This window comes from Nesoenas mayeri, assembly GCF_963082525.1.
Source record: "Nesoenas mayeri genome assembly, chromosome: 12".
NCBI classification, from domain to species: Eukaryota; Metazoa; Chordata; class Aves; order Columbiformes; family Columbidae; genus Nesoenas; species Nesoenas mayeri.
In genome coordinates, this window is record NC_137547.1 from 14,926,748 (window position 1) to 14,945,193 (window position 18,446).

General features: G+C 50.9%; 1 protein-coding gene across 1 annotated transcript in view; it reads right to left on the reverse strand.

The window, feature by feature from the left end:
• Nucleotides 1-17,150, reverse strand: part of CPNE2 (copine 2) — a 36,217-nt gene extending 19,067 nt beyond the window's left edge. Inside the window, exons 1-5 of the mRNA XM_080352330.1 lie at nucleotides 16,959-17,150; nucleotides 10,100-10,279; nucleotides 6,755-6,829; nucleotides 3,365-3,436; nucleotides 74-157 (exon numbers count right to left, since the gene is read on the reverse strand). Of these exons, the coding sequence (XP_080208456.1) occupies nucleotides 74-157; nucleotides 3,365-3,436; nucleotides 6,755-6,829; nucleotides 10,100-10,279; nucleotides 16,959-17,126 (579 nt within the window). The 5' untranslated portion in view covers nucleotides 17,127-17,150. The remainder of the gene's footprint in view (nucleotides 1-73; nucleotides 158-3,364; nucleotides 3,437-6,754; nucleotides 6,830-10,099; nucleotides 10,280-16,958) is intronic.
• Between the last annotated feature and the right edge of the window lie 1,296 nt (nucleotides 17,151-18,446).

Here is an 18,446-nt window from a genome sequence, read left to right on the forward strand (position 1 = left end):
ATGCCTCGAAGAGCAAGAGGAGCTGATGGAAGGATGGTGGTATCTCAGCAGCTCAGGTTAGAGTCATGCTCACCTCCGTTCTGTGGACAAGCATCCATTTCCCATCATCACCTGGTTTATAAAACTCCAAGAAAGGGTCTGACTTCCCAAACAGGTCCTGGGGGAGAAGAACAGGACGGGTTACACGGTGCTCTGCAAGCAGCGACAGCCAGTCCAAGACAGACCCTCCTCTCCCCTGCAGACACCCTCATGTCCCCATGAGACCGGCTCAAGCCCTCCAGCAAACAGGCAGCAGCCCTGGGCAGTGCCCTGCCACCCCACTGTGGCCTGGTGACACCAATCCCATTGACGTACACCCCATATTTTGGCACTGACAGGGCAGAGGAGTTGGCACCCTGGCACACACCCGTGGGATCTGCCAGCAGACACCCACCACCCGGCAAGCTCTCAGGATGGAGATGCCATGGAGAACAACCCCAGCTGAGAGGCAGCTGTGTTTGGGCTTGGAAAAACACCCTAAGCTTCAAAGGCAAAACAGAATTATGAAGTGCACGAGCATCTTGGGGGAAAAAGGGAAAAAAAAACCCAACAAACCAACACCCAACACCCTCCTACACACAGTGATAAAGCATGAGCAGAGGAAATCATTCAGGAGCAAGCTGCCCTAGTGTTGACAGAGATCATGTAACACGCTCCGAGATACGCAGCCCTGAGTCAGTGTGCGCTGCCTTTCCTGCCAGCGTCTCCTCAGATATTCCCTCGATAAAAGGCTGCTGATTTAAGACAGATGTGTGCAGACACACACAGAGGCATCCCTGCTGGGTATCGGCACCAGGGCTGCTTCGGGGCACCCACAGCCTGGAGAGGAGGGCGATGCTGGTGGCACCAACACAGGGAAACTCCAGCATTTATAAGCAGAACTGCACTCCCCATTCAGAAAAACTAAGACGTGGCTAACAAGAAATCGAGTCCAAAATATCCCAAATTATTTACTGAGAACTCAAGCCGTTTCAGCTGAATCTTCCTCCCAGAGGGAGGTGTGCGTCTGAGCCCTGCAAAGAGCTGGAGGAACTTCTTTCGGGTTTGAATGGGAGCTTTTTGGGCTCCCAAGTGATGTGGTGGAGATGCAGGGAGCTGCTTGTGGAGGAGGAGGAAGCATGGACACCCCAGGAGCCCTTGTTCACAGCCAGCCTGGGCAGCGGCTGCTGGACAGACATGGGCTCCGGTGATGACCCCGTTAGAAAAACTCACTAACATTTCTATTCAAATCCTGTTTCCAAAGCCAGCCAGAAAAGTAAATCACTGCAAACTGTTCTGGCTTGGAGAAACTATAACCTGCTTTAGTCAAAATTCTTCTGCCAGAAGAGCATAAAGAGCATAAAGGCTCGCAGAGGTGGTCTCTGCTGAGATGAGACTATTTTTCTCCTACCCTTTTTCACATGTTTCTGGGAAAGAAAACCAAGCCATTCTTTCTGCAGGGTTATGATTATGGCACAGCTCTGTTCCTGCTCACCCACAGTCTGGACTTGGCACTTTCAAGCTTCACTGATGGATTAAAGAACCAGCGGTGGGTACCTGACCCTGCCTACGCTGGCTTAACCTGCAGCCCAGCGTGGTTTCATCAGCGCCAGCCCAGAGTGGGCTGGTGGAGACACCAGCTCTGGTGACAGCAGGCGGCTTTGAAGGATGTCTGCTGCCATCCCATGCAGAGCAGCCCACTTTGCGAGTCCAGTCAGCCCTGCTCCATCCAAAGCAGGGTAGGAGATGCCTCCAAGCCACAGGATCATGGGGGCTGCTATTTTAAAACATCAAAACCACAAACATCTCACCCCTGCAAGCCTGGCAGGAGATGGCAACTGAGCAAGCAAAGGAGCTCAGCAGACCAGATCAATCTGAAAACCAGTCCAAGCATCTAAATCATCCAGACTGGTTCTCACACACCACAGATAAGGAGGACAGACGTGGCACTTTCATTAGATGCAGCTCCCCAAACCATGGCTTCCAGCACCAATCCTAGCTCGCTCCGCTTGCTCTCCCCCAGCTGCGCTGAAGCTGGTCACCAAGGCTGGTCCCAGGTAAAAGCACCTCTTCTACAAGTGCTTTTTTCCTACAACAACTCTCCCAAGAGCTGATCTGACATAAGGTACAAGAGCCTCAGGCTGGTTCTGCTGCTGACATGCTACCACTGAGCAGCTTTGGCATTTAAAGCAAGGTAGTGAGACTGAAGCACCAGCACTGCAGGGAGGACCTAGGTCCTTGGCCCTGCTTTTCATGATGGCTAGAGCTGCAAAGGGACCCTGAGCATGAAGGAAGGGCACCAAATCTGCTGCAAAACCCCATCCCTTGCTTTGCAAGGCAGCAGACGCTTTTTCTTGGAGTGCTGGAAGAAAACTTTTGCATTAGAGATGTCTTCATTGACATGCAGGGGATTGACCATCAGCCACATTTCAGAGGAAGCCACCAGCTCAAGGACATCTAGCCCATTTATGAAATGGAGTTATTTGGGGGTTTCTTAACGGGGCATATGGCTCCCTGCAGTAGGCAGGGTAAGCAGGAGGGTGAGAAGACAGCTGTTCCCAACAGGTGGGAAAAACACTTGGAGAGACCATCTAGTTTGGACAACGGGACTGGACAAACCCCGTCTTCTGCCCCAGCAAATACCTTTCTGCCTGGATCCTTGTTTTGCCCTGGTTTGAAAACTGAGGGCCATCCTGCCAATAACACAAGCTCCAGGGAGACTAGGAAGAAGGAAAAAATAATATTCCCATTGATCGCTTAGCAACAGCACTGGTTTAAGAGGAATATCTCTGGTTGCCTGGTAAATAAGGTCAGATGGCTTTGTTCAGATAGGTTCATGGTTTCTTTCAGATCATATCTAAGGCAAAACTCACGCATTATCTGCCTCCTTGAGGTCAACACTTCTTCCTCAGAAAAGATGGTCCCTACCATTTGTTGTACAAGCAGATGTCCACTCCATTTGCAGAGGGGCTGAAGGTGACAAGCCAGGAGCGCTCAGTACTTCTGAGATATGGGTTCAAGTGGTATCAAAACTGCCAGCTCCCTCAAGAGACATTTCCAAACAACAGCCACTGAAGCAGTGAATGTGCTGTCTTTAAGACATGCTAGCACACGGATCCTGTGCCATGTGGGATCTTTCCACCTCAACGCGTGTGACAACAAGGAAACTGAGGCACAGGCGTACCCAGCAGTCAGTGGCACAGCAAGGACTTGAACTGCTCCAGTCTCACCCTAATTCTTTCTCCAGCAGGACTGTTTTCTGCCAAAAGCAGAGACTTCTTTGGATCCCTTAGCCTATGGAGGACCAATGTTTAATATTGCGTCCCCCAGACACAAGGACACTCACCTTTTTATCCAGTTTTCTGCCAGCCATGCTCAGAGTAATCACTCTGTTATCCGAGAGCTCTTGGGCAGCTATCTGAAAGAGAAGGGAGGGCTGAGTTCATTTCCAGCATGAAAAGAAAATGAACACCAAGCCAGAGGACAACCCAGACCCTGTGGCCGCACGCTCTGAAGACACCTGCACAACTCCTGCAAAACTCATTTCCCAGCTAAGAGATCAGATTATCTAATGCACACGGTATCTCACTATTGCGGAGTTAAACTAATTTTATTTTTGCAGATCAATTTGGGACCAGAGTCTACTTCCTGGCTCCTCCGTGGATGCAGGAAAAACCCAGATTTCCTCTGAATGGGCACTGCTGTTCACCCTGTGCTAAAGCAACAACACACTGGTTTGAAAACAAAACAGGACACCATTTTTTTAGCAGAGCATGAGCTGTGATGCCGGTGCTGCAGCCAGAGCCACTGGGGCACCCACTGACCTCCACAGCCTCATCACTGGGGCTGGGTGCACATGAAACACATTCATTTGCAGGGCCGGGAGTCAACAGGTATGATTAAACCTCTTGAGCAGAGAGCCCAAGGGGAAAATGAGCTGCTAGGACACTGCAAGCAGCCTCCTTCCCCCATGCAATCAGGTCTAAAATGATGCTTCTGGTAACAAACTCATCCCCTTTCTCAGGTCTCACACAGCTTTTCTGTACCCAGGCTTGTGCAGGACCTGGAAAAGCCTCCAAGGACTGAGCCAAGAGGAAGCAGAAGTCACAAAAACCCCTGCCAGCAAGATGTGCTACCTTGTCCTCCATGTCCCAGGCTGGGCACAGCAAAAAGCAGCTGCCCTGTCCCTTGAAGAAGATGCCAGAAGCACGAGGGACTTGAGCCATGTGTCTGCATGATCATGCGACAAGAAAGATCCAAAGATGAAAACTCCACTATTGTTCCTGAGGAGCTACAGCGGGCAGGAGTGCAGCCCCAACTACTTCAGTTTAAGAGACTTTATTCACATACGCTCCAGAAGGGCTTCGGCTGCCAACCACCAGTGGGCTGGTTTTGTCTGGAACGTGGTCTAATGAGTCTCTTGGTATTTTAAGAAAGGGAACGTTTATAACAAAAAAGCACACCACATTTATTCACTTCTGTTACCAGCCTTTTTCTGAATCACTTGTCTTTTCTTCCTCAAGGCTGTGTCCTTCCCAAGCATCTGCTCCCACCTCTCCCTCCTCCGCTCCCGGTGTGGGCCGAGCCACCCCCAGCATCCCCGGCCGCAGCATCTCCCCGGCAGAGCCGGCACCGGCACGGCGGGAGCACGGCGAGGACATGTTCCTCACGCACGGCGCTCCCAAGCGCGGCCGTTTGCTGGCTCTCACGAGGCGCTGTCCTTCGCTGGAGATACGCAGCCTAATTACAGCACGGCTTTTAGAAAAACTTGCAGAAATCAAGAGAACAATTTTCTGCAGAACAAGCAATCAGAGGGTTATTGGCACTTGGGCGAGCGGGGAGTTTGCAGAGATGACGAGGCAGGGATACAGCTTTGGAATCCACCTGGGCAGCTGGGAAAGGGGACCAGCTACAGCTCCCAACAACTTTCCAGCCTTTCCGTGGAGGGCAACACTCTGGTCCACAGAGGACGTGTTCACCTCATGCAAGACCAAATCTTCCCCTCTGCCCTATAAAGCCGTTAAGTCAGAAGTTCCCTGTTGTAAAGCCACAGCATCGGTTTTTTCTCCCACCTAGTCCTTGATATGCACACGTGGTCACCAAAGCCGGCGTGACGAAGAGAGCTGTAGAGAAGTGGATTAAATCTGCTCTTTGCTGATCCCCACACAAGCAGGTCCAGTTGGTGTCCAGCACTTCAGGGCTCACTAGGGACTACGTAAAAGCCAGACTGTGCAGACAAGCCAGGTACATCCTTGTGCCACAGTGCTGCAGGATGCTGGTGGCATCTTCTCTTGGCCAGCACAGACAACAACCACAGCCCCACCGCTGTGCCTGGCAAAGGCATGGGGCAAAATCTCAGCACTGATTTCTACAAACACAGTGGCTCACTTTGGGATTTTCCTCATCTCTTCAAACCTAAGGGCCCACACACAACCCCGTCCAGCCAGCCAAGGTTCTTTTGTTGTATTCATCCTACTGGCATCCCAATTAAGAAAAAGGATACTTGGGCAAAATTAAAGGAGACGGGGTGAGTGAGGCAGGGTTTAGGTCCAAACTCTGTATTTTATATGAGTCCAAAGCAGAAGCCTGCTCTGTGGCTGGTGTGCACAGCCCACGCTCCAGGAAAGGTGGCACCACATATGACCATGTTGTCATCACCAAGCCAGGGCAAAAATAAAACAGCTCAGAAAATTGCATCAACGGTACACAATGAAGTAGATGTCTCAGATCCTCTGGTTTTTAATGACACATTGGTTGCAGATTAGGACCTTTGTTTTTTTTAAAGCGTGTAACCTTTAAACTTGACTAGAAGCTTTTCATCTGGCCCAGCTCTTCCCACTCAAGCGCTGGATGGGATGTTGAGAACCCGCTCCTCGGGGACAGCACATGGCATCAGGCACCGCTTGTGAACTTCACTGCGGCTTTTCTTCTTTCGTTTAAAGACTAACTGCAGCAATTAGGAGAGGAAAAGCTGGCAGCATCTTCCCGGCCTCTAGAGCAAACAGCGATGGAGAGGCCCTTGCAGCAACCAGGTCCTGGGCTTTTAAACCCTTCCAGTGCTTTTAAACATGATGGAAGTTTAACTCCTTGCTGGCCTCTTCGTCCACACCTTTCCTGCCCAGCTGCATGTCTTACAAAATCCATAACACAGAAGAGATCCAAGAAGGATGCGAGATGTGGCAGGAGGGAAACGCACCTAAATTTAGTCTTTTCTTTTCAAATAAACCCATCACTAAAGAGATCCGCAGCGGGAAGGCCACTGCCCGAAGGGGTCTGCATTGGGAGCAGCGGCTGTTGCTATGAGAGTTGTTGCTACGGCACAGCTCCCATCCTCAGCCTACAAACAAAAACACCCATCCCTGGCAAAGGAATCGGCCCTTTTACCTCCCGCTGCTCCAGGGAGGGCTGAGCAGGCATGTTGTACAAGATACCAAACAGCAGCAGCACAGATTTACTTTGTATTTCTCCAGACTGAGATTTTTCTTACTTGAGAGACCAAAGCAGAGGTTGAAGACTCACAGCGCTGGGCACCAGGCAGACACTGGGCAACATGGTCCCCGCCCAATATAAATCATCCTGCAAATAGACCAAAGTGGGCAGGAAAATGGGAAGTAAAGGCAAAAATGACCATGAGTTAAACCCCAGTCTCCTGGACCCCAGGTGAGTGTCCTGCATCGCTCCCAGGTTATTATCCACCTTTACACACACAGTAGGTAACGTAAAGAAGTAACTATACCGTTATCATTCCTTTCCCTGCCGGCTTGCCATTCCCCAAAAGGAGGGTCCTTGTTATTTTCTTGCTGGAGACGATCTAGAGAAGCCAAAGAAAATAAAGTCATGATTGTAAAAGTGATCAAAAGCAGACTCATAAGCAACTGATCATTGCTCATGTTAGTTAATTCAGATTAAACATTCACAACAGCAGAAGAAAGACATCACACTCAGGGATGACCATGATACTGTGAATATCATCACCATCACCCAAGCCCCTGGGGTGCAGGGAAGCAGCTGAACAGCGCAGAGCAGCTGAATTAACCCCCTGAGATATTTTCCTTGCTTACTGAGTTCTGGTCACATTCAGACCTGAGGATCCCATAAGTTTCCCCACAAGGCACAGAGCCTGCATGGGGATCCAGCAACCTGCTGGAAGCAGCTGTGCTCTGCTCCCGCACCTAGTGGGGACCCCTTCAGGATCTAGGGGTTGCAGTTTAAAAAGTGCAGTCCCATGCATCCTTCTGCCTGCACCTTTGGTCCTACATCACACAGTCAGAAAAGAATAATTTTAAAAAAACCACGTCATGAAATGGCTGGTTGCTCCTGTCATCCAAGTGACCCAACGATGCTTGGATTCCCCCCATTGCCTCCCAGAAATGTTCTCCCTCCAGGGAGACATTATTGTGGCTTTTCAATATTTAAAAGGGGCTTATAAAATAGAGGGAGACACACCTTTTAGCAAGGCCTGTTGCAACAGGACAAGGGGTGATGGTTTTAAACTAAAGAAGGGGAGATTCAGACCAGACATGAGGAAGAAATCTGAGGGTGGTGAAACACTGGCCCAGGTTGCCCAGAGAGGTGGTGGATGCCCCTTCCCTGGAGACATCCCAGGCCAGGCTGGACGGGGCTCTGAGCAACCTGAGCTGGTGCAGATGTCCCTGCTGATGGCAGGGGTGGCACTGGATGAGCTTTGAAGGTCCCTTCCAAACCAAAACGTCCTATGGTTCTTGCAATTTCGAGGCAAAACCCCTTTCCCATTGTGGCCAGCCAGCCATGTCCTGGAGCTGTTGATCCATAAGTGCACGGGAAGCACCAGCCAGTGTAACCAGATGTTTGTGCCATGTCGTGTACAGGGAGGTGAAATCTCCTCAGAACCCTGGCTAGCAGAAACCACGGCACCCTCCAGCCTGCAATTTGATCCCTGTTACATTTCTTTTGGCCACAGAGGTCATTACAGGCCCATGAATGATCCAAACATCCTTTTAAATCTTACCACAGACCTAATTAGCTGCAATAAAACGATCTGGCTAATCCGACAGGGCTCCACTGCAAACTCAATTTGAAAAGTCAGATGCTCGCTGTGCGGTTATTGCTGCCCACAGCCGCTCTCCTTCCTTTCTAAACGGTGCCCATGCCTCAGAACTGGCGGGCTTACGCAAACATTTCGCCAGACAAAATTCAGCCATCAGAAAACCCACAGCAGGGTGGCTGAACCCACAAGCTCCATTCGCCCTGTCTCACCCCCTTCCTCACAGACCGTGCTGCAAGCCGGTGCTGGCCAAGGGAGAGGAGGATAACAGAGAATTTCAGAAAAAAGGAAAATGAGAAGATCTCTCCGTTCCAAGCTGGTGTCTTATTGTGGACTAAAGGTCAACAATCAGCTCACATGGGAAACACTGCAAAAAATCATCAAAACCTGGGCACACACATCAGCCAAGTTCCCTTCTGCAAAGTGTAAATACTTGCATGAGATTACAGAAGTTCAGAGTTTCTGATGGACTAAGCCCGCCAGCTGTGCCTAAAGACATGGTAGATAGTTATGCCATGCCTGTGAGCCACCATGGCTAAACCATCAACTGTTCTAAGTGAGCACCTTGAATGTGAGACCTGCCAACAGCTGCCCATCCCGACCACTACCACAGCCCCAGGATGGCCTGTCCAGTGCCATGCTCTGAGCTAACCACCTTTCAAAGCACCAGAACGGGCTGGGCTCTTCTGGGAGACCCAACAAGCTGGAGGGTCCATCTTTCTCCTCAGACACACAGATAACATTCCTTTCCAGCATAAGCCTGCAGCGCCCTGAACTTCTGCAGAGCCACGTTTGGGAACAGCAAAGTTTCAGCTGTTTCCTTATGTCCATAAATTCTCTGCTTACAGCTTCCGTCAAGACTGTGACCTTCACAATGAGCATTGCTGAACCACCCCACAGCAGGGGTGGCTGCATTTCAGCAACAGGAGAACTAATGGTAAAGGATGGGTTTGGTCTAAATCACTGAACACCTGCTTGGGCTGTTGCCTGCACCGTCTCTTAACCTCTGCAGGAGCTGAATTAGGTCATCACAGAGAACTTCCAAAAACCCAGATGTTAAATGTCAAACTCTGTAAATGTCAGTGCTCTTCTAACACATCAAGCTCTTGAGTTGGCAATGGTAAGGTCACTCAGGCCCCCTTGCCATGTGCGGTGCCATATTGCAGTCTGTGCAACAAAGCAACCACATTCATGAGCCTCCCTGAACACCTTGGGCTGGCTCTCCATCCCAACCCACCTACTACACTGTCTCGTTCCTCCTGTTTCCCAGCACTGAGCCCAACAGACAGGGTTTCTGCCAGCCCCTGTGCTTGTGCCAGGTACCACAGCAGCCCCGAGCTGCTGGATGCTGCAAAAGAACGGAAAAAAATCCCCCCTCATTCCCTGTCTCTGAGTCAGAGCAAACTCAGAGGACAAAGACTTCTGGAGAACGTAGCTGCCAATTTCTAACAGGCTCTGGGCTCATGAATGTAAAGTTCTTCCAAAGGCTTATAAATTGCATTGTGTCCTGAAAACTTTTCCACAGGAAGAGCAGAAGACACATTCCTGCACCAACACACTGACGGAGGAGAGACAATTTGCTGCACAATGGCAATGGACAAAGGTTTGCAAACAAATAAAAAAACCACAAAACCAAAGAAACATCCCCCCAAACAGAGATAGAAAGGTAGACTGCAATCCGCAATGCATCCTAACTTTAAACAACTGGACATTTCCAAGTCTAAATCCAAGCTGGTCGTCAGGGCTCTTACTATAAGCCACAGTGAGATACAGATATCTCCAAAAGCTTCCAGTCGATGTCTCTCTGCAGGCACCAGCAGAAGTCCACACTATGACTAGCTCAGACTTGGCCAAGTAGCCAACAGCCCTAACGTGGAACAGTTCAACCTCAACAGTTGAAGTGTGACAAGCAAATTAAATCAGTGTTGCCAGGAAAGACCCAGCAAACTTCACAGTAGATAAGAGCAGCAGCTCTAATCCCAGCATGTCCCTGTGGCTGATGTGATTTGGGGTCCCTTTGCTGGAGGACAGTGAGCTGCAGGGACCTCGGGGACTCACCATGCCCAGCGTGCAGGAGAATTCACCCAAGAAGTCATGCTCATACAGCTGCATGCTTGACTTGTCCTGGTCAAACAGGGCAAACTTGAGCTTCTGCACTTCTTCAAAGTGGTAGTCAATGATGAACTTCTTGGCAAAAGCTGGGTTGAGGTTGTTCACGGCTGTCTCTGTCCTGTCAAGCTGCAAAGAAAAAAAATAAAAGAGGCCTTTAGGCATGTGCGTTTTGCATCTCTGTCACTGCCATGTCTCTTTGACTTCAGCCAGAGCCACCCAGAAATCCTGTGGTGACCAGAGCGTGAGCGCACCAGGTGTTCAGCAGGCTGTAATACCCAGCATACACAAGGTGGGATCCATCTAACGGCACTTCATGCAGAGAGCTGCATCCCCAAGGATGGGGTTTATGGGTTTGTAGAGCTGTACAAGTCCATCCCAGCAAACAGCCAGGACAGGAGCGCCCATCCAGCCAAGGCTTGGTGTGGCCTCCAGGCTCACTGAAGCCAGTCTTTTCTGGCTTCCAAGCTCTGTTCTCCCAGGACCTGATGCTCTCACACACCTCCAATCCTCAACCAGACACTCACAGCTGGAATGCCCAACCTGCTTCTTTCAGGCTGTGCCGCTAACAGCAGGGACAAACAAAACAAGAAAAAGTGTCACAAGCCAGAACAGCAACCCTCTAGCATTTCCCTCTAGACCTCAAACCAAAACATTCATGTGGTTTCTTCTTTCTTGGCCTTTCATGGAAAAAAAAAAGTCACCGCAGGCCATTTTTCATAGATCTCATCAGGCATTAGAAGAAACAAGAGGATGTGGAAGGACTCAGAAGACAAGGCTTCAATAGACTTTGTCATCCTGAGCTCTTGCAAGCAGGCTGGAAGAAATGATATCTCTGACGGCTTGGAAGGGCAAGCGCACAGAGGATGATGGAAACTGGAAGGCGCGTGGGGAACCCGCCGGTCTGCAGCATCCCACAGCCAAGAGCAGTGATAAGAGCAGAGGAAACTTGGCAGGCAGCCGGGGGAAGTGTGGGTTTACAACGCAGCATGGCACAGGCGGACACAAAGTCTTGTGTGATTCAAAAAAAATCCCAGGGACAGCCACGCTGGAGATCCTGGGATGCTGCCCTCCAGTAATGGAACTTTGGTCCCAGAGGCCATCGTTCAGACCACAGGAGGGCTGGGAGGACAGCAGCACCAGCCGGGCTCCTGGTGCAGGCTCACACGGAGACAGCAAGCCACAATTTTAGTTAAAGTGGCAGAAAATGGGAAAACAAGGCCAAAAAAAATCTGATGTATTTGCTTCTGGAAGTCAATGGCCAAGGAAGGTCTGATCTCTAATGTCAGGACCCATCATCCCCACCAGGACATCATCTACCCCAAGAGGCACCAGGAAAGGTGGGAACCTCACAGGATGGAACCCAACACACAACATAGAATCACTGAATCATAGAATAGCTTGGGTTGGAAGGGACCTTCAAAGCTCATCCAGTCCCACCCTGGCCATGAGCAGGGACATCTTCACCAGCTCAGGTTGCTCAGAGCCCCGTCCAGCCTGGTCTGGGATGTCTCCAGGGATGGTTCATCCACCACCTCTCTGGGTGACCTGGGCCAGGCTCTCACCATGTTCATCGTAAAAAATTTCTTCCTCATGGCAGCACAGCCCAAGTGCTGAACAAGAAACAAGAAACAAACACCCACAGCCTGGAGGAAAACCCTCCAGCAAGCAAACTAAAAGGGAGCTTTGTCAGGAGAGCAGCTATTGACAGCGTATTGATAGTGTAAAGAGGTGGCAGCCGGTTTGGCAAAGGGTGTTCTGCCCAGGCAGCCCCATGAGAAGCACCGACAGCTCCGAGCATCCGAGCTGGAACAGCCATGTGCCCACCAGAGCTGGCAGAGGGGCTGGCAGCAGCGGTCTTTTGCCATATCACCCAGTTATCCTGGGATAAGGTAACAGGAACCATTAAAAGAGAAAGAAACACAGGCATTCACCAGCGTGACTCTATCAAAAGCTGCTGTTCCTGGTGTCTGGAGAGACCATCCCACCCACCTGTGGGACAGCAAGGAGCCTCCAGCCAGCTGCCTGCCTCATCTTGCAGCTGGGACACCCCGTCCCAGGCAAGGCTGAGCATCCCAGGTCCCCAGGCAAGACTGAGCATCCCGGGTCCCCAGGCAAGACTTCTGTGGAAAGCAGCCCCGTGCTGGCATCCCTGGGCAGCATCAGGCTGTGGGACACTGGGATGTCTGCCAGAGCTGTGGACTCAGAAATAAGTCCAGCAGAGCAGAAAAAAAGCCCTGCCAAAAAAAGAAAGAAAAAGAAAAAAAGCAAATGCATACCTCAATCCCAAAGAAACCCATTCAGAACAGGAGGCAGGTTTTGGAGGGACTGAGTGGAAACGTGGTGAGTTTGCTATATATACCAACTATCACAGCATTTTTTTTTAAATTGGTCACTTAGTCTATATTAAGTGCCAAGAAGCAACTGAAGTAAATGCTGTGTTCCCAGAATAGCCACCTGCTGCACTCCAGGGAATCAAACACAGCAACACCAGAGGGCTGTAAGCTGGCCAGGGCCATGCAGCTTCACATAGATCATTCCTACTCTGCTGCCATTCCGTACAGAAGGAGCCCAAACACCTGCTCAGAGATGCGGTGGACCAGGAGCAGTGGGCATCCACCAGCTCTACCTTATTTCAGCAGCACAACACAGGCAAATCCCCTTTCAAGCCTAGGAGACTGCATAGGCAACAGAGATGGATTTGAGCTCTTTCCATGATCTCTGAACTACTGGGAAACTGGGCACTAAGGGAAAACAGTCCTCTTGCTCCCAGGTGCCAGTTAAAAGGAGATAACTTGATGTTCCATCTCCAGCTTTGCCCTGGAAGGGGCATCCCAGGGAAGGAGAAGAGAAACCCAGACAACATGTCTTGAGCCAAGCCTTCCAGTGATGGGGCTTCCTTCAACACCGGCATCAAACCAAGCACTTAATCCCCTGCTTGTTGACAGTGTGAAGAGCAACAAAATCACGAGCCCCAGCTACTCGCCGCACATGGTTTGGTCTTTGGTTTGATGCAACACCGGTCACCTTGCCAGCGACCATCACGCATGAGGCCTCTCCATACCACCTCTGTGTGCCACCAGCTCCTGCCTTCTCCTTCGCCCCCAAGGCTCCTCCATCTGCATGCCCTGTAAAGAGCAGAGGTGGCTTTGCCACCCAAGAGCAGAAGAGCACAAGGCTTTTTAAGAGGCAAGCAGCCAAAAAGAAGATTTCTGTTTAGATAAGAGTCCTGATTCCACAAATCAAGCATGAAACTGGGAAATCACCTCCAACAACAGCCCTTGTGTTCAGTGAATGCCGTCAGAAAGTCCTCCAGCATTGGAAGGGAGGTCGGCTAGAGACCTTCAAGCATCCCCAGCACGTGGAGACACTTGATGCTCCAACACTGGGAGATGCTCTCCCAACAGCAAGGCAAGCTGGTGCTGAAGGTGCAAGGCTGGACGGGTGACTCAGAGTGGTACAAAGGCAGCGGCACGGCTGAGTCATGTGTCTCCACTCCCAGCATCACAGGCCGGGGCTTTCATGGCTCCTGCGAGATGATGTCATTGGACAGAACATTTAAACATCACCCATCTTCATGTCACTTCTTGGCCTGTGGTTTATTGTCCCTCTTCTTTCTTCCCCCACCTCCTCCAAGGCTGATTCACAAAGATTTTTTTAATTCCTATTAAGCTCAGCAAGACAAAATAATTGTATTTGGGAACAAATGTGACAGCTAGAAAGAACAGCAAGCAGAAACCTTTCTGCTGGCATCAGCTGGTGCCTCAGTCCCACTGCCCAGCTCAAACACCAGCACCACCATGACTGGGACTGATCCTAGAGAAGGAGACCCAGCTCCTAAATCAGGTCTGACAGCAGGGTCATGTTGCTGAGCCGGTGCAAAGGACGCGGGGCAGCGTGGTGGGATGCCTCTGAGCTGCTGCTATCCCCATCCACATCCATCCCCTACATTTCAGCTGTGCTACTCAGGCCACCGCTTTTGGACAGGAAAGAAGTTCATCTTAGGCCAAGGGGCATGTCTGTGCAGCCAAAATCCACGCAGGACAATGCAGGAACCCCTGGGGAAGCTCTGAACCATGGTGGCATAATCTGCCAAGGGTTCCATCAAGTGCCCCATACAGTGAGGCTCTCACGGGCGAGCCCACCTCTCCTGGTCCTCCCCAGCACTCAGACATAGCCCAAACTCACGCACCCACTGCCACACGGGGTGCAGGAGGATCTCGGTCCCGGCTTTGCCCCCGGTGTGCTGGTGGCCCGGGGCCAGCTTGATGGCACGGAGCAGGGCTCAGCGTGCAACACATTCACCTCCACTGAAACCACAGCAGTGGAGCACCGAGCAACCTGCCATTCAAGGCTGACGCCCAGTGCCTTTCTTGTATCTGACCAATTAAAAAGAAGCTAAAAATAGCAGAGGAAAAGGAAAAAAACAAAACAAAACAAAAAAACACAGACCACACATTTATATTGGAAAAGGTGCTTTGGAATCAAAACTGCTGGACTGAGACACTACTGACAGCAAGAGAAATTCCTGAAAAGCACGACCAGGTCAAAGACGTGACACCTATCAAGGCGAGAAAGCTCATTAGTCTCATCCAGCCTGCTGAGCAAAGCTAATTGCAGGCCATGGTAAGGTGAGGTTTGCCCTACACCCTCCTCTCTGCTGACAGTGAGATCAGCTGCAGGACACCTTAGGTGATGCCCACTGATTCACCAGCTCCTCAGCCAAGCACTCAAGGCTGCCCGGCCAGTCCAAGTATCTGAGAAATGAGACCCTACTGTCCCAGGAATTGGGAAGATTTTTGTTTGGCTTATGTGACTTCATGCCCTTCGGCTTCTCATTTTGTGCTGCATCCAACACCAGCACTTGTACTGATTCATCACACCCTCATGCTCTGCTTACCTGCTCCCTCCAGACCAACGAAAAAGAGGTCTTGCACTATCTACAACTGCAATTATAAAACGAAATCCCCATTTTTTTTTCTCCAGGCATTTTAGCCCAGAGTCTTTCCCACTGTAACCGTAAGGTTTTTCTTAGTCACAGAGTTAAATGCTCTTGCACAGACTCTGGAGTTTGAATTCATGACAACAATTTTATCACAGACAGCACCTTGGCCAACTCGGAGAAGGAGACGACTATAGCTTCTCCACGTGAGATGCTGAACAGTCAAGAAAGCACCACGAAAACCGTTCTTAGGAGTTCCCGATCCCCTTTGTGCACATCCCAACTGCAAAACCAGCCTGAGATGTGCATCTGCCTGGGAGACCCCCCAGGTGAGAGCTCCTGCTGCTGCAGCAGCACTGCTGGTGATGACCAAGGTCATGCTACTCAAAGCCAATTTGGGCACCTCTGGATGAACCGTGGTGCCAGCAGCACACACACGCCCAGTCCCTGACACGGCACATCTCTGTGACCCTTACCCGCAGGAGTGGCATTTTCAAAGGAATGCACATCCAGTTGGTGGGAGTGCTGGGAAGCAAGCTTTTGGGATCAAGCCAAGGTTTTAGTTATGCTATGAAATAATTCAGACAGCTGCTGAGGGTCAATTCCTTCGCGCTCCGTTAGCCTGGCTGGCAGCAGCCTCGTTCCACTGAAGCGGAGGGCTGGAACACCACACAAGGGCTCGTGGTGCGCTGTCTGCATCCCGGAGAGGATGGATTTGTCTGTGTTCACCCACCGTCAGGGATGGCACAGCCACGGGATGTCCTCCTGTCCTTAAAGAGCCCTTTATCAGCCGGGTCTTGCCCTGGAGTAGGCTTGTGCTGGAGCGGGTAGGGAGGCTGAGGAAACGCATGCAGCTCTCAGCTCTTTAGCGCATACAAGGAAAATAAAAATACGGCCTCCTAAACTGCAGCAGCATGTCAGATGCTCCTCTGCCCACAGCCTCTGCTGGGCAGCAGAGACAACCAAAGCTGGCAAGGACAGTCAGAGGATCAGACTAATTTGGGTTGGAAGGGACCTTTGAAGATGACCTAGTCCAACCCCCTGCCCTGGGCAGGAACATCTGTCACTAGGTCAGGTTGCTCAAAGCCTCATCCAAGCTGAGCTTCCAATGATGGGGCATCCACAGCTTCTCTGGGCAACGTGTTCCAGCGTCTCACCACCTTCCTTATAAAAAATTCTTTATGTCCAACCATTTAAAACCATTGCCCCTTGTTCTCTCACTAGAGCCCTTGTTAAAAAGTCTCCCTGTCTTTCCTACAAGCCCCCTTCTTGAAGGAGGCCACAGGTATTCAGAGCACAAACTGCCCTGGACCGTGTTTTTCCACTGGACTGACCTGCCAGGCCATCATCCAGGACACTCCTGGCCCCAGAAAGAGCTGCTCTTCAAACGAAACCCAAACACCAGCTTCCTGTGCAACTCAGGGTCCAAAAACCAGCTTATCTTGACTCACCTTGAAAGACGCCCCGTTGCAAGCAGGACCTCACAACATCTAACAATCACATGGGATCAGCGCTTCAGGCACCCAAATCTGAAGTATCCCCAGCTTACAGCAGATTGAGAAGGGGCTGGGAGCACTCTGAAGGTGACAAGATCCTTTCACACCTGCCATGTGCCTCCCAGAGGTTGGTATTTTGAGATCTGCAATTCAGTTGAACCCCCAGCTCAAAGCAGAAAGTACAGACAGCGAAAGGACCAGTTGCAAAACACAGAATAATTAACACACCAGTGCCAGCCTCAGGAGCACCAGAAGAGCTTCTGCCTCTGCTTGGGGAGGAACAAGGACCATCCTTGTAGTCGAGCAAAGAGGGAGAAGACACAAGCACAGGCAAACCACAGGAGGAAATCCACAGAATTTCAGGACTTACCTCCACCCACTTCCCATTGACTTCCATGAAGAGGACGCAGAAGGGGTCAGATTTGGAAGTGACATCCCTGTCCAGAAGGTTTTGGCCGCAGATGGACAACTCGACTTTGCAGACACAGTACTGAGGGCCGACGGGCCCCGCCGGCGTGGGAGTCACGGTGTACGCCATGGACTCCAGCGGCAGCAGCTCCAGGCAGTCTGTGGGACACGAGAACAGAGAGAAACCTCAGCGCGAGCAGAAAGGCAGAAAACGCTTTGTTGGCACCGGTGGGTTGGGCACAGGCAGAGGGGCCACATCCAGAGCTTTCTGCTGTAAGTTACACTCAATAAGTTATGAGGCTTTCCTGGCTCCAAAGCTCTGCTCAGTCACCATCCCCATGTGGCCACCACACCAGGCAGATGTCCTGAGCAGGAGCCCAGCAGAGCATCTGCAACCTGCCTTTTTTTTTCTCCATAAATAACAGATTTTCAAAGCAAGGTAATATTTTCTGCTCACCCCTCTGAGTGAGCGGCAGGTCCTAACCTCTTCTCCCAGCATGCTGGGGTTATTCTGTGGAGAGGAACTACACTTCCACACCATCTTTCAGCAGGAAAACTGGTCATCGTCTGGCTGGTCTCAAGCCATGGACAATGAACCTGAGCCGTGAGGGCCAAACTTGAGCTCTGCCCCCCAAATCATCATAAGAAAAGGGGTGAGATCACGAGTATGAGTGGGGTGGAGGGCAGGTCCAGCCCTATCTCCACCCAGCTCACCAGGAAGCAGTGGCGCTGGCAGCAATTAAAAAGTGGCAACAGCTGGTTCACGAAAGAGCAAGGCAAATGTGACAAACTCTGCATGACCTGGTGCACAAGATGACTTACAGGGCCCCGATAAAAAATCTCCTTTGTCATAAGAGAAGCTTACCAAAAGTCTGCTACAAAAGGTGTTTTGCAGAGACAAATGTGTTTTATACCATTAGTAGAGCAAAACCCCATCCCACACAACAGTTTTGCCTTCTGATGCACAGTTGGGATGCACTCCGCAAAAAACACCAAAGGTGTTCAACAAAGAAGAAGAAAAAAGATTAATTTATACTAATAAACCTTTGCAGCTGGGGTTGCTAGTGGAGAGACAGCTCTTTTCAGCATCTCCTTCAATACCTGTTGCCCAGAGTGGCTCCTGGCTCATCTTATCTGAAAACTCCAAACATCACCTGCCTCCACCTTGATAACCCATCTGCTGCTGTGTGCCATTGAAGCCGCAATTAATATGATTTGTTTGTTTCGCCTGGGCATGAGTATTTACAAACACCGGCGCTGCCAGGAGCTGGGCTGCTGCTCCGGCTTCAGGCTGGGAGGGGGGACAGGGATGGGGGACAGGGATGAGGTGACCCCAGCACGGCGGTGGCAGAGGGAGCTCTGGGCTCACTGCCGGCTGCCCTGAGCACTCGGCCCCATCTGCAATGAATACTGAGCAGAAAACAGCTCCCACTTCCAAGGTGTTGAATCC